This window comes from Lagopus leucura, unplaced genomic scaffold, assembly GCF_019238085.1.
Source record: "Lagopus leucura isolate 7727_CA_CO unplaced genomic scaffold, USGS_WTPT01 Super-Scaffold_100008, whole genome shotgun sequence".
Taxonomy (NCBI): Eukaryota; Metazoa; Chordata; class Aves; order Galliformes; family Phasianidae; genus Lagopus; species Lagopus leucura.
In genome coordinates this window covers 5227789-5244721 of record NW_024962265.1, presented here as the reverse complement: position 1 = coordinate 5244721, position 16933 = coordinate 5227789, and the positions used below count along the sequence as shown (strand labels likewise).

At 39.1% G+C, this 16933-nt stretch overlaps 1 protein-coding gene across 17 annotated transcripts in view; it reads right to left on the bottom strand.

The window, feature by feature from the left end:
- Positions 1-1004: 1004 nt before the first annotated feature.
- Positions 1005-16933, bottom strand: part of CELF2 (CUGBP Elav-like family member 2) — a 367962-nt gene continuing 352033 nt past the window's right edge. For all 17 annotated transcript variants that reach the window (XM_042872814.1, XM_042872812.1, XM_042872813.1 and 14 more), the window contains 4 exons: positions 11635-11814; positions 8102-8245; positions 2668-2839; positions 1005-1362 (listed from right to left, as the gene is read on the bottom strand). In XM_042872814.1, coding sequence (XP_042728748.1) covers positions 2712-2839; positions 8102-8245; positions 11635-11814 — 452 coding nt within the window. In that variant the 3' untranslated portion in view covers positions 1005-1362; positions 2668-2711. The remainder of the gene's footprint in view (positions 1363-2667; positions 2840-8101; positions 8246-11634; positions 11815-16933) is intronic.

Below are 16933 nucleotides of genomic sequence, written 5' to 3'. Positions count from 1 at the left end.
AACAAGACCACAGGATAGCAAGTTAACAAACTTTTTAACCTCTTTTTTCTTTAAATATTAGGGATTTATACAAAACACATAATAAAATACCCATGTTATCAAATTACTTCACACAAGAAACACACTGAAGCTCTAGGAAGAAAGTACCTTTGGAATTTGGCACTATAGTTTCACTGATTTTTTTTTTTTCTTTAAAAGAAAAACCGATCACATTTTGCTGAACACAAACACATCTAAATTGTTCACAATAAAAAAATGACATCAATGCGTCACAAGCCAACACAAACTTATTCTGGAATACTTTTTAATTTTTTTTTCACATGAAATTCTTTTTTTTTTTTAAGCAAACAACTTTTTTTTTTTGTTTTTTTTTTTGTTTTTTTTTTTGAATCTCGTTTTTGTTCTCCTTCTTCAAGTAAACCAATTTTAAACTCGTCTTTTATAAACATAGAACACTTAAGACCATAAGACTCATGATGAAACCACAACTTAATTCACAGAAGCACCAACGTAACACATTTTACAGTAACCTTTCTTCTGTACATTGAAACAGTATAAAATATAGGTAATTTCATGTGCATTAAACCATGGATTGTCTAACTGTGAGTCAGTTCAGCAAAAGGTGACACAAGTAGGTAGCATTTGCCCTAAAACAGGGTAAATATTTTCTTATACTAATCTACAAAAAGTGGTTCTATATATATATTTTAATGAGAAAGTGAGCCACCTAAAATGGCCTTATCAAAAAACTTTACACTGCCTGAAAAATGTAAAAACTATTACAGACCTCTAGAGACTTAAAATCAGACAGTTTTATTTCTCAAACTGTTTTGGAAGTAGTCTGTTAGAAACCAACATTCTGTGCCTCTGGACACATATTGCTATTGTCACCAGTGACCAGGCAGAATGCCAATCCCTGTATAATACTTTCAAGTCTGTTTTTTTATTTTATTTTATTTTTTTACGAAATGAAAACAAAAACAAAAAACAAAAACAAAAGAAAACGAAACCCAGAGGAAAAAGAAAAACAAAAAAAAAACAAAACAAAAAAAAAAAAAAAAGAAAGAAAAAACATTTTGCCACAGGTTGTCTTTAAATCCTATCATTAATTTATCTAATAATAAATTTCAGTCTTGCATGAATGCAGCAATGTTTTTTCACATTGACTTCCCAGAATTCATAGCTAGATGAGGTCACATGCAAATTTCAAAGGTCAAACTAGATCAAAGGTCAGTAGGAGAACCAAATATGATGTGAGGTCAGAAAGACATCAGAAACAATGACGGGACGATGAAACTTTTTTTTTTTGAGACGCCACAGGGACATGCTAGGCAAACGATGGGCTAACGGGCATGGAGATGTCTAGGGAAAAAACAAGGAAGAGGAAAAAAGTTACACAGAATCTATGCAGCACAAACAAAATCACTTTTATGGGTGCACGAGAAAACTAATGCAAATCTTTTATCAGTAGAGTAGAGTCTATGAGCTGTTCACACAATTTGCATTAACTTACAATACTTGTCAACAACAGCACAATGGAACCCCAAAAGAATCCATCTGAGAGGAGTCAGAGAGAATGGATTCGTCTTTGGGGAGAAAGGAGAGGAAAGAACCAGCTTCTACAAACGTAACAAAAAGGTAAAGGGAGGGAAAAAAAGGGCCACACGACTGAACTTTAAACTAGGTAATGGAAACTACGAACAAAATAACCAGACAAATACAAACAAGAGGATAAAAGCATGAACTGTAAAGGGTGTAGGGTTCAACAATGAAAAAGCGCCCATTCTTGGCACAATTACTCTAGAGACTACTTCAAAGGATCTAGCTAGCATAGAGAGCTGCTCTTTAGGTATCCAATAAGTTAACAATAGGCAATAAATAACTTCCATTATTTCTGAGGCAGTAAAAATTTTGTATAAAAATAGAAATGCTTTTTACAAATAAAATTTACAGGCCTGTGGCTTTCTTTTTTATTATTATTAAATTTATCTCTCAAGAAACATCAAGTATTGTCACTCATTTTATTTTATTTTATTTTTTTATTTTAAACCCTGTAGCTTTAGAAACAGATCTCTAAATCTTTTTTACATTAATCCTTTCCAAAAAAAACCAGGAACTTAAAAAAAAAGTGAAATATAAAGACCAGTGTAAAATCAGACTAATATATAACAATACATTGTTTTGAACTGAGAAAAAAAAAAATAATCAAATCTTCTCAAAAAACAAGTTGATGCAGTGGAAAGACTTGTTTCAAATTTTTTGTTGCAAAATAAGTGCTTCAACTGGCAGGAGGCCATTCTCTTTAACCTATAAACTGCTGGTGCCACCCTGGTAAAATAGGATCCATCCATAGAAAACAACTTTTATTGTGTGCTAATGGCACCAGGGTTCACAGAGTTAAATTGCACATTTTTTGAGAGAAAGTGTGTGTGTGTTGCTTTGAATTTCAAGACGTTTGTTTTTCAAAAAGGAGATAAATTATGCTGCAAAACAAAATACAGTAACACAACTCACTAATTACTTGGCGAGGAAATGTGAGCCAAGTGTAATAAGGACAAGTGGGGAAATGGAAGTGGTAACTGTAAAAATAACTGTCTCTTGGTGAAGGTTGGCTATATGTTCTCTCTTAACCCCCCTGCAGAGGACAGGTTTGCTCATGGGACTTACCCTAAGAAAGCTAAAATAAGAGCAGTAAGCATCTGGGGTTAAGATCAGTAAGGTTTGCTGTCATTTTTGGAGCGTTTCAGCTGAACCTTCAAGCGTTTCATGCCAATCTGAAAGCCGTTCATAGCCTGGATAGCAGCTTGTGCAGAGACTGGATTGTCATAGCTAACAAAACCTATGAGACACAGAACGGAGGCGGGAGAGAAAGCGAACTGTAGGTTAGAACAAATTTCAGAAGGCTTTTGTTCGGATTTTATTATTGCTATTTGTTTGACACATTTATCTCTCTTTATTTAGTTGGTCACAGTTTATATCCCACTACCTTTCTCTTTTCCTTCTCCTTTACCTTTACAGTATTTGTTTTCTACTTGGGATGTGGTCGTCCAGTTTTGGTGCAATGCAGTTTCCCAATCTGTTTTTTTTTTTAATATACCTACCTTAGAGACTGTAGATATTTATCACTGTAATACTTTTCACTGTGATATCTACATACATCCCGGTCTATTAGCCCAATCTGCTGATGTGAAGCTGAAACAGAATACCTGGTTACAAAAACAAAACCCAAACTTGGATGCCTGTGTGCATTTGCACCTCTGAATGTAAGCTCATGAGCACTGGTCCTGGATGGTATTAAACAACCATCTCCTTGGGCCCAGCCTGGGACAGTTGCAATATTAATATTTTGTATTTTTGCAGCTCCTTCCAGTTCAAGACCTCAAGGTACATTAAATGTTTATTAATTCAGCCTCTTGGTCCCAAAAGGGACATGCAAGGATCGAAATTAAGCAACATCATAAAGACGATGGCAGGGCTTGATGAGAACTTCAGATCTTCTGCTGCTCAGTTGCTAGCACTAACTAGGGGGGATAATGCTTGCTCAGGTAATTCAGAATGGCTGGCCTGGCTCAGCTTTCTTTTCCCTGCGAGACTCAAAAAGCTCTGTTCATAATGGACTCAAATCTCCCTGATTCAGGAAGCCCAAAATTCATTTTCATATCTGGGCCTCCCACTTGTAATTGCAAGGCTCACCTAACTGCTGCTCTGTCTCTGCTCTGGCTAATTACTACTGCATTCCAGCCCACTATTATGCACACTTTGCAATGCTCCCTCTTCTTTCCACTCGAATTTGCCTTAATATACATCCCTTCAGTCTGTTAAAGCTGCCTCCCATACACTTTGTTTTCAATACTTCTCAGCTGCTCTCTTCTATCAGCTTTCTTCATTTATGCTTAGTGCCTGCATCCTTTTCTGATTTAAAACCTCTTTTTACCATCATTTTAACCTGCTCTTTTATGGCTCTTACTTAACTCGCACTGCTGCCCTCTTTCTTCTTCAGTGTCAGAGCTTCCCTCATTGTAAAGAAAAGAACCCCACTTAACAAGTGATTTGGTCCCTGTCTGCCCTCCCTCCTTCACAGACCTTCCCTCTAGTTCACCTTAAATCACCTTCACCAAACGATTTACTTACGATTCTTCTCTGATAATCCAGGTTCACATCTGCTTATTCCACTAAAAAAAAACTTATCACCTAAATCTCTGTAAACCCTCTCCTGGCCAAAGCCAACACAATTGCTTCATGTGGTTGATTAGTCATCAACTTCTTAAGAGATAATAAATGTTCCCTGATACCTTACTTGGTTCTAGTAACTTGTCACTTCCTCATTTTCTTCCCTTGATCATTTCCTCTTAATATTACTGCCTTATCCTGAAGAGCTTAATCACTTTCTTCTTTTCTTCTAGAAAATCTTCTAGGAGATCTTATCTATCCACATGACTAATCACTGTCTTAGCACTGCAATCTTTTGTCTAATTCCATCAGCTCACAGACCTCAAGCACTAGAATTTCCTTAGGAACAAAGACATAGCTATCATGAGTTGAAAGGCAGCTGTAGCACTTTCCAGGCAGATATTCCATAACCAAAGTGTAGCTACTCTTACCTTCCTTGACACGTCAGCAGTTTCCTCTACAGCCTTCCTGACCTTCATGTTCTCTTGAGAGCAATCAGAATGGTCTTTAGCTACAAAATTCTCATTATCTTAGTTCCTTTTTATCTTAGCTAGTCTTAGTGACCTGAAAGTTAAACAACTGATCTAAACTAGTCATCAGGTGGCATCTATGAATTGGGAATACTGAAAAGTGAGTACACCCAGAGGTGGCTTTTCTTCCCACTGTTTATGCCATGAAATGAGACACTCCTCTTTTGACAGAAGAACAATAATCTCAGGCTATCCTTACCTTCCAGAGGGATGTAATAAGGCACTTCATTCAACGTCTGTTTAATAGTTTCCTTGACAGTCACAAATTCAAATATACATCCTCTGTGCTGCACCAGTGGAATCAGCCTTTATCATTCAATTGTTATTCTGATTCACAATTTGTCTCTGTACATAGAATGCTATATCTACATTAGCCTGTCACACTTTCATCTTGTCCCTTATCATCAACCTTCACTTCTAAAGCTTGTGGAGGAGTCTGGCATTCTCTCCCTTTATTTATCTGATTCTGATTGCAACCGTTCATCATTCTTATTTTTTTTTTTTTGGTCTGAAACTTAAATTGCAGGTTACATGGGGATTATGTTCCTTATCAATTTTCAAAGCATATGTCACGATGATCCTGATTTTTGTTTTAAATCTCTTGGTACCTTTGTAACCAGGATAAATATTTTTAATCATTTGAGTAGCGATTTTGCTGTGTGGCAGACTGAATTTACACATGGATGTCACCGGATCCCTTCTCCCCTGCCTTTTACATTTTCTCATTTCTGTTATTGTAAGATTTATGAAAAATGAGAAGGCTGGAGAGTGAAACCTTTTGTCAGCAGAATCAGCTAGAGCTCACGAGAGTTCACGGAAGAGTACTTTCAGGGGTAGAGGGACTGTCCTGTCATCCTCATCACTGTTTAATCTCTTGAGCATCCATTTGAGCTGGACAAGAAAGCAAATAATACCAAAGCTCATTTTCTGCAAAGAAAAGTAATTTTTCATTTTGTGAGGCAGTGTTACATAAAAGCTTATTATCACTACTCCAAGATTCACTTGGAATGTACCTTCTCTTTCCAATTCTACCAATGGATGGCCTTGGGCAATCTTTTCACCATTGTAGTGCTCACTCTGCTGTAGAGCATTGTAGTGCTCTCAGTAATTTGACTTCCAAAAAGTCCCCAACCATACCAGCTGAACAAAAAAGAATCAAGCCCAAACTGCACTAGGAGCAATGGCCATTACGAGTCAGAAACGGGTAATTCAGATGCACTATTGTGCCAGTTTTTGGGTGAGGGTATAAAGAGAGAGGAAAAAAAAGCTTTTGAAATACAAATATGGGGTTGAGACGACAAAGAGATGAGGTGATTCTTGCTTAGTAAAACTGGGCCAATGGATACAGTATGCTAAACTTGCAGGATTAATTCTGGCCTGTGATTAGGAGCATCACACGGGTAGTCACCTACTGTATCTGAGCATCTCAACTTCCTCTGCCAGCATAGTACTTTTTGCTTTTAAAGCAGAACTCTCTCGCTAGTGGCAGAATATCTGGGGAAGGAAGAATGAGGAATTGCAATGTTAGTGAAACTTGACTAATGCCTAAAAGACAGAGGACTGCTCCATCCATTGGGTGTTGACCCCTCTGTTTTCCCTCAAACAAGATTGCCTCAGTTCATCATTCTAAGTAAGGTAATTGTGTCCCATAAATCCAGATGAATGTGTAGGTAGGTAATCAAACAGTAAAAAGAAACTCACAAAAACCTAGTATGGGAAGCAAGTTGATGAATTGAGCTGCCTGTTCAAACTAATCTACATTTTTTCATTAGTGATCACAATTGCTGCGTTTCGATTAACACAGCTTGATTTGACATTTCATCAAGATTCGTGGAGACCTCAACAATGATTTTGTCACCCCAACATACTAACTGAACTGGTTCCAGATCAATAGGGAGTCATTTTCAATTCCACTTTTCAAATTTGCTATAGCCTCAGGGACTGTTTTAACCCACTGCAGAAATACACTGGACTATATTAGTCTAAATACTAACAATTTCTTGTAAAGCATAAACAGGGACCAAAAAATATATGGGAAAATGCAGAAAGAATGTTGCACCCTTTCTCTAAAGTGAATTACTTTCCAGGTGTACTAAGGATTTGTCTTTAGGTGAAAAACACTCAGATTGTGCTATGACTTGAATTCTAGTGCAGTAGGTATTTCTGAGTAGTGCGATAACTGCTGCTCTTGTTTGGGTATTGTGTGTTTAGATAAATTCATCTCCTTCCAAAATGGTTTAAAGAGCAAAAGCTGCTCCTGAATGGCCCTTGTGTAGACAAAACCTTTGACAGACACATTTTAACAGAACGTAGATATAAAAATGTAATGATAGGCAAGCTAAGAAACATGTATTATGGTTAACGGGGAAGCCTGAAAATTAAGGAATGGTGCTGTTCAAAGAGTAACAGCGCCAGTACAAAGGAGTTTTTGAAAATAAAGGGACTGTCATGACTAATTTATCATATAGACAGTTGTTTCTCTATGCTCTGGGAAAGAGCTGTCATTTTTCTGGAAACTCCAGTATTTTGGGTCAAACCTTCACACAATTTTCTTTCAGCGATTCTGTCCTCCTCCCATGCTCTCTTCATGCCTTGCATTGGAATCACAGTTATTAGACTGCAGTCTAACTAATTACCACTAGCTAACATTCTGTTTTCCACTCTACCAAGTCACTAAACTGGTGCACCTATGTCATTCAAAGAACATCTGCCCACCTGACTAACCCTAGAATTTGTTTTATAACAACCAAAACATCATCTTTTCCTCCACTGCAATCTAGCTTTCTGCTAGCTCAGAGCATTCCTTAGGAAACTTGACACTGATCAGTCGATGCTGCCTTCATCCCTGCCCTAAGGTAAGGGCATATACTGCCCTTCATAATGCATTGGCACCTGCCCAAAGCAGTTATAGCTGCATATCTAGACACCAACTGCCAGTAACGTGTTCTGAACTACATGTGCAAGCCATTCAAGCACTAATTGCACAATCTTGTACCTAATTCAGAAGAAAGAAATTCCTGTAATGTAGAAGTAATGGGTTAAACATAGAGCATTCTTAAGTGGCTCAGCTATACAATAGAGAATAATTAGTTATCCATAATAAGGCAGCTTAATAGTATACTAAATGACATTCCCCCACATAGGGTGTAATTAGTTTCATGTACTTGACACATTTATGCGAGATGTCAGACTGGAAGATTATTATTGTTTTTCACATCCAATTTTTAGTTAGAACTAGTTTGCCTGTGCATCCTTCCACTCACTTGAGGATTAGGAGTCCATTATTTTGGGAATGAGATTCCAGTATGACATTTCTCACACTGCTGTTAATTTTCTTTCCTGACCCCTTTTCAATGCAGTGCATGTGGTTCTTACTATTTAATTTATTAAATTTGACATACCAAAGCACTTGCTCAGATTGGTCTGTTTGTCAATGAAGACTTTAGCAGAGATAACATTTCCAAAAGGCATGAACATCTGCAGAATGTCCTGGTCTCCAAATTCCTGGGGGAGGTGGTAAATAAAGAGGTTTGCCCCTTCTGGACCTTTAGGAAAACAAACAAATAAAAAAGTCTGAAAATGGCTATTACCAGTGCTATGTTTAATCTGTTTTTCCATAGTACTTACTGAAGGTGATGGTCAGAAAGCATTTCACTTTGCAACTCCGAAGGAAGAAAAGTAAGTGGATCATCAAAGGAATAGAGCTGAAATGGAGCTCTTTAGAGCATCCTATCTTGCAAAGTGTTCACTTGATACCTCTACTACAAAAGAAGTTAAACTGCAGGCTTTTTCTTCAATTTACTCAAGTGTCTTTCAGTAAAATTAGGGTTAGGAAAGCAGGTACACAATGTATTACTCTCTCACAATACTCCAAGATCTGCACAAAGAGCCCCCTGCTGCCTCAAACATCTACATGGGTTTGTTGGTTTAATTCTCCGTTGCAGGAATTTAGGGAAACACAACCAGCTGAGCTCAGGTTGGAGCCTTGCAGATTTATACTAAAAGGGCAGGAAGTTGGTGGCAATGGGAGCAGAAAGGGTAAGAAAAAGCAAACGTTTTGACTTGGAAATCATTGAAGTCAGAGAGAGAAAGAAGCTAAGAACTAAAGAGCTTGCCCTTTTTAAAAATACGAATACTCCTGAGAAAGCTCTATCTCCTGGAAAAAGCTCCGTAAAATAATTATTTTTAATAAGTTCAAACTGAAGTTGCTGGGTTGAGATTAAAGTGGCTTTATACAAATTGAGGTTGAAAAGAAAGGTACAGGAAAGGTGCTTTTGAACATTTTTCTTATAGCCTATGTCTGAGATACATGTTATTCGTGCTATTGGTTTAAGCATGCCCCATAGCAATAAATTGTTGTTATTTTTGTATAATTGTGTTATTTTTTATTTATTCTCAGTTCAGTTTTTCTTTTATAGGCATATGCTGGGAATGAGCCATTAATGTGACCTATGATGCAATCAGACACGTGGCCCTCCCACACAGTGGGAGCACAAGAAAACAAACATTTCTGTTAAAAACATGTATAAAGTAACTCACTTAAATATTCCCTTGCTTAATGGAACCTAAGTGTGTATATGATAGGATGTCTGTGGTTTCAAGATTGGAGCTAGAAGCACACACTGCATTCATGGAGTACCTTCAGCAGCAGTCACTGAAGACCCACCTCTCACAACAGAAGAACCAGAATGCTGCCCTCTGTCAGCCTGAAGTAAAAGGCTGCAGTATTTGCCCAGAGCAAGATTTAAATGGCTCAAAAAGAAAAAAATTTTGTTGGTGGTGGTGGAAGAAAAGAAGGAAAAAGAATTTCACCTGCACCTTATTTCTTCTGACATAAAATAAATTATAATTACAAAAAAAACTTTCTTTTTTTGTTTTTACAATATTATTTAAAAATATTACTATTTTTTAAATAGCAAGCAAAACTTGTTCAGCAAGCAAAACTTGTTCAACAATGGTGTACTGCATGTGCACAAGGCAGTTCACTGTGCTTCAGCACTGAGTACTGATACCGTATTTTGCTTTGGTATCTTGTTATCCTTGACCACTCTTCACCGTGCCATGAGAAATCATGGTAAGAAGTAAAACAGAGTTGTCAGTATTCAAAGATGGAATTTATTCACTTCAACTTAACCCGTTACTTACAGAAACAAGGCATAACAAAGCAGGCTGTGTTTTTAAAAAGACACTGTCAATTCAAAAAGAAAACACAACCCAGACTTGATAGCTCATATACTGACAAAAACAAACAGAAGAAAATCAAACTGTCCTTCAGTGAATATCTTAGAATGACACCAGATAAACAATATCTGGTGTCAAACAGTCCATTGTCACAGACCAATGTGAGTGAGATGAAGGACAAGAGCACAGAACACAACAAAATTTGGAAAAAAAAATAATAAACCAACAAAAAGCTTCCATTTACTACAATCCAAGCTTTTAGCAGTAAAAGAAACAACAAATTTAGAGAAAATATTCATTTTAACTCCACAGTGTCTTCATATAACAACCAGCTGTGGGAATGCCGAATTTATCTTCCTAGGAAACACCACATCCCATAACAGCGCAAGATACGATATTAAATGAGGATAAAAATCTTTCTCTTGAGGATATTACAGTGGGTTTATTTCCAAAGCTTATCTCTGGCAAGAGCAGTAGTGGGAACACAGATACAATCTTAGAAAGCATGCAATATTTTCCTGTCCTTCTAGAATTAGCTGGAATTTTGGATGAGAGAAGGGAAAGCAATGAAAACAGAAACAAAACCCCAAAATGCCTGAGTACAGGAGAATGAAAGAGGGGAAAAGGGTAACCTCATGTTACTAAACATTTAGTAATTACTATTCATTCATTCTTAGCAGAAAACTCCTGAGGTTTGTTTTGCTCTACTGGTGCAGGGAGAGGGACAATCACTCCCTTAAGCTGCATCCCTGCAAAACCCAGAATTAAGCAAAGAACCACTTAGAGCAGTCAGATCTGACTCAGAAAACTTAAACCTAATCAGATTAAATCCATTATTACGGAAAATGGAAACCAGTGCAGAGTGTGAGTGAGGGTCACCTGTAAAGAGATGAATTTTGCTACTGATGCCTTTTTATGCAGCAGAGCTTTTAGCGCAGAACTGTCAGTAAGGCATGGCTGGAAGGAGAGATGGTAAGAAAGAAAAGACAATTACAGTAGAAATTGAAAAAATGAAAAACACTAATCAGGGCAGGAGAAAGTGTAAACTTCAAAGACAAGGCTATCTGAGATCTTTTGTTGCTTTCTGAGATCTTTTTGTTGAGCCACTGTGAAGAAATAAACCTAAGGCATGGCTGTGGGAATGCCAGGCTGTCTCAGAATCATAGAACCATACAAACATAGACTGGCTTAGGTTGGAAGGCACCTTAAAGATCATCTTGTTCCAACACCCACCAGCTCAGACTGCCTAGGGCCCCATCCAACCTGGCCTTGAGCAGCTCCAGGAATGGGGCATCCGCAGCCTGTCTGGTCAGCCTCAATTCAAGCACCTCACCACTCTCAATTACCTATTATGATTACCAATTGTCCTATCACTGTCAGATTGTGTAAAAAATTGGTCTCCTTCCTGGAAGGCCACAATGAGGTCTCCACTGAGCCTTCTTTTCTCCAGGCTGAACTAGCTCAGCTTCCTCAGTTTGTCTTCAAAGGAGAAATGCTCCAGTCCTCTGAGCATCCTCATGGCCTCGTCTGGACCGACTCCAACAGCTCCATGTCCTTCTTGTGTTTGGGGCCCCATCAGTCCAGATGAGGCTCATAAGGGCAGAGTAAAGGGGACCATTCCCCTCCCTCTCCTTGCTGGCCTCCCTGCATCCTCTGTTGATGCAGCCCGGGACACTGTTGGCCTTGTGGGTCTTCCAGAAAATACCGCATGCTTGGTTGAGCATGGCTTACCCTAAAATGGGCAGATGCTTACCTTCCTTCTGGCTGCCCGCGGCGCTTTGCTGCTGCAACAAGCTCTGGCTGTACAAGGTGGGCAGCGCAGCGGCAGCATACTGCTGGATTCCTGAGTAGGCCTGGGTGAGCGCGTCCATTGTGCCGGCCGTACCATTCGTCAAGCCTGTTGCGCCGAGTCCTCCGTTCAGGGCCGCCATACCTGAGAGCATTTGAGCAACTTTACAAAAAACCCAACAATAGAGAAAAGAAATTGCACTTGTTCATTAGTGCTTTCCGAAAGTTGTTGGTATTATATTGACACTGACAAAGACGGCAGTGCATGCAGCTTGGCGTGGCACCAAATGGGACTGAAAACAAAGAAACACGACTTTGGCATCAGGATCACTTCAGCACAATGGTTGCACAGTCAAACAGACTTACATGCAGCCTGCTACTGGCAAGTACTACAGCTCTGTGCCCCCCAAGTCCTCTCCGCTCATCAACCTCAAGCCTCATGCTTCTTGGGGTGTCCAAGAGCAGGACCCATTCAACCTCCATCTTCGTGAGCTGGCCACTTGGGAAAAAGCATTCTGGGAGAAAACCCACACTCTCTGGACCGGTCTTTATCAAAGGGATATTTGCTCATACAGAGTCAGCATAGAACCCTGATTCACAGCGTTTTGAAACAAACATCCACATAGCTCCAGGCTTTCTCTCTTGGATTTCTGGTCAGAAGATGGATGGTGATGCTTTGCATTTCCATCCCCCTCTCCCAGCTACACTTGTAAGGGCAGAATGGATGAACAACAGTGCCACTGTAATGACCGCAAGCGCTTCGTCCAAACCAAGAATCTTTTACAAAAAAACAAAAGTGTTTGGTTCTAGCAATGTGTTTCTTTACTCCTCATTGGAAGCAGAGCTGCCTAATTTTTTTCTTCAAAATGATTCCACATCCTGATAAATAACAGGTTAATTTGACTGGGATGACTGCCAAGGAGGAAATTTCAGACTGGATTGCTAGCTGTGCATAAAATGGCATCCTTCATCCATTCAAACAGCACTATCTGCGAAAGAACTCCTGGACGACAGCCTCTTCTCATTACTTCTGTGCATCCTCATGGCTCTAAGATGAGCCACAACGAAGTTAACAAAATTAACATTTATTTTTTTCAGAAATTCCAGAAAAAATTAATTTTCTCCTTTGGCAGTCAAATGGGTAGCAAGATTCAGAAACCTGCTCATTGCCCACATTCTGACTACTGTCAAATAGAGAGTAAGTGCTCAGCAGGTCTGAGAGGCCACCTTTTGTGTGCGATTACTACTCTGTGCTCTCCATTTTTTAGGCGAACAGATCACAAACAACTTATTAGGGCTTAATCAGGCCTCTCAAGGCACACTAAAACAGTCACCAGAAAAACGGGGCATCTGGAACCACCACCAATAGTTTCTTAGTCATTGACTGTGTCCAGTTTCTGTTGGCACAATGACGGGTGGAGGTAACTGGTGGAGTTGTACTGGGACCCAAAAGATAGGAATATTGAGAAAAAAAAAAAAGAGGGCTTAACTTCAGAGCAACAATAAAGTGCTTCTATGTAAATGGGAGAAAAGTAAGGAAATTAAGGAGAGGACACTTTACAGTGAATAAACAATTAAATCTATTACATTAGGTAACAATCTTCTTCAAGGAAAGTGGTATAAACCTTATCACATGAGTAATTTGGAGATAGAAAGAATACTGGAGGGAATTATCCTGAATTGACAGAGGAGGATAAAGATGCTGACCTACTAGTTTTCTTCCATCTCTCATGTAGATTCAGGAAGTGTATTCCTACGAGTCTCTGATAATCAGGACAATTGCTCAAGTGGCACCTTTCTGGCTCCACCAGAGTCTGTGCCAATTAAGACAACTGTACTGCATAAATTATACCATTTGATATTACTGTAATTTGTGTGACTAAACACTTGACAGAGATGTGATATTCTTAGCTTTGCTTAATAAAATGTCTTGCACTTTGAAGATTTCTCTTTCCCCTCCACCCCACTTCAGAGCACTGCTGTATCCTGATAGGAGATACTGGCTGCATCTATGAACAAAAATCTCTGTCAGAGCAGAGCCAGCTATTCCTTGTCTAATGGTTCCAAATGTGAAACAAAACCTGCAAACCAATGTAGTTTAAGAAACACCTTGTATCTAAAAGACAAGATATTTTGAAAATGAAGATTCAAACTAATAACGATGATGAAGCAATAATTTGATTCTGAGCCTGACTTTAACTTACTCGTTAGATTCCATACTTAATTTGTGTCATTGCTTGCATGTGTACACACAGCACTGATTGATAAAAAAAAAAAAAACCAACAAAACTTGTATCTCTCCCTTTATTATAGTGTTGAAATAACTTGATAATAGCGGAAGCATTAGGATAACACGTTATCTTGTGTGAGTCATCAGCCTATTAGACAAACACGCTTTGTGTCGCTGTGGGCAGCATCCTCCCCCTTCTTTCACCCAGAATCAATAGCCGCTACCCACCAAATGATTTCAGATCAGCCAGCAGATAGCTCCTGCTCAGCACGCTGCTTCTGGGAAGGGCACTTCTACCCAACCGCAGTCTAAATACGCTTCCCTCCTGAGCAAAGCAGCTCTGCAGAAAAGTCTCTGTTTTTTTTCTCTTCTCCTTTTTCACACGTTACAAAATCTGCAAGGTCCAGCTGCAGTTACATATTTCTGCCATCTCTCTATGATATCTACTAATGCACCTCAGACTGATATTAAACTCTAGTATTTTCCTCGCTTCTGTGAAATAATCATTTTGAGTCTCTCATCCACAGCATTCTACTTTTCTGAGCTACATAACACAGAAATGACAATGCTTGGCGAGTCCTAAGATCTCTCAAAGTGCCTTCCAAGCACCTTCAAATCTGTCACAAATAATTTTACCTCCAATTGACAGATGTAAATACAGGGATAGAAAGGCTAACTGCCCTGGATTCACATACAAATATTCTGTCATAGCTGTCCAACATGCTGAGTCTATGGTCTTCTTTCTTGACTATTTAAATTTACTTTCCTCAAAGGAGACAGCCTTTTTAGATGTTTCAAGCAGAAAAAAGGATGATTGGGTGAATCCCCAAATGTACAAGGGCTGCTCCAAACGTAATGTCTCCTATTTTATTATGTTGGCCCATGACATCAGAGGCGGTGGTTGGTGGTATTGCAGCAGAGGTTAAACCTTCCCACCAGTGTTCCATTTTGTTGCTATTTGACAGATGGCAGCAGAGGGGCAGTCTGACAAAATGGTGTCTGACACAGAAGTGTGTATGAAGCAAAGGCGCAGAACTGAATCCCTCTGTGCAGAAAAAAATGGCACTTACTGACATTCATTGGCTTGCTGAATGTTTATGGAGATCAAACAGTGGATGTGAGCACAGTAAAGCAGTGGGTGATGTAGATCAGCAGCGGTGACAGTAACATTAAAGACAAGCCATGGTCTATAAGGCCAAGCACAGCTGTTACACTACAAAATGAAGAGTGTCTTGATCAGCTTGTCTGCATGAATTGGTTATGGTGGTGACTCTGTTGAAAAACTATGTGTAGCTGAGAATTTTGTCTTTGAAATAGTGTGACTGTGTTTTCTGTTTCTGTTGTAGTTCCCGTGGAAAAAGATAAAAGGCATTTCTTTTGGAGCAACCCATGTATGTACAACTGTTGCTGATCCTCGGAGACATCTGACTCACCATATTCCACTTTTAGTTTTATGACCTCAAATATGTTTCTACAGTGCTTCTCTCTACAGTGTGAGCACTACCGGTTTCCAGAGCTCAGCCTGATTTCCCCAGACCCAGAAAGCAGACCAAGTCCCCTTGTGAACTTAGCCTAGAAGACGTTCTCCCAGTGAATCTTACGCACATGAACATGGTTTCAACAGAAGAACATCTCCTTCAAAACATCTGTGTAAACGAACGTGCAAGACCAGTGCGACCTTCTGATTCTTTCTGGGTTTATGCTCAGCTCGACTGGTGCTTTGGTCATTCTCATTAATTCTCCAACCGAAAGCATATCACTGATTTCCAACTTTTCTGCATAATTATTTCAGGAACCTTCATGACAAAACAATGTTTTGCTCTTGACCACAGCATATTGTGAAACATCAGACCCACTGAACTTCTGGTTTCCTGAAGACAGAATGTGAACAACTGGATTGGAAAGGGTCACTACAAAAAGCCCTGGCTTATCATTCAAATAGACAGGGGAGGTTGTTAGCATTGGGACAGTGCTTTGCTACTGTCAGTGTCACAAGCAACTGAAACTGATAATCTGTGTTCTCCTGAAAGGAACACATGCCACAACTCAGCATATGAGGAAATAGTTTCTCCTCTTTGTATCTCTCTCACAGACTAATATATTTATGTATATAAATAGACAGACATATCCACATACATTTTTTTACGTACAAGCGCTATAAACATAGAAATTCTAGGCACGTACACATTCTGCAATTCAGGAAGATTTGGGACTGAAGCCATTGTTGTTATGAGTCTATGGAAGCAATGGTGGCTTCTAACAAGCTAGAATTTAGTACCAGGTTGTGAATACATCATTAATACTTCAAATGGCACATGCAGGTAAATTCGCACACACAACACCCGAACATTCTTGTTGAGAAAATGTGAACTCTTAGCTTGCAGCCTTGCAATAAATGATAAAAGGAGCACAACAGAAGGATTTCCATGTGAAGACAAGAGCTCATAGGTGATTCATTCCTGCTCACTGTAGATGAAGGGAATGTTATCTTGGAGTGCTCTAGTGTGCCTAGGTTCTTAGTATTTGTGGGAGGGAAGCAGTGGGATGCTATATGCTGCTCTTGATATTGTGACCTCTTGAAAATGATGTAAAGCACAATGACTGTTTATCAGAGGAAGGACATTTAATGTTTTCTTACTTATGACAGTGTAATTCTCTTATTCAGAGAGCTCATTAGAGGAGATAAGTTAGCTTTTCATGCATGCCATTGTCAGTAGCTTGTTTTAATAGTAAGTTAGAATAAAAAAAAAAAGCTAACATTGGCATTTTGGAACCTAATATACATACTTTTCTTCAATTGTTCTGAAGTCATCTTTGCTATAAGGTTGTTTGTGTGAAATATGCATGTCCTTGCCAGAAGCAAGATCTGTTTTACACAAGGCCCCATGCAATCACTCATCATTGCTACATGGACAGCCATTAGCCCCCTTCCTTCCCAGATCCCAACAATGACAACCAGAGATCACAGAACAAAAGGACTGGGTGAGCAGCCAAATAACAGTAACAAAAAGGACATCATGCAGAGCATCAGAGT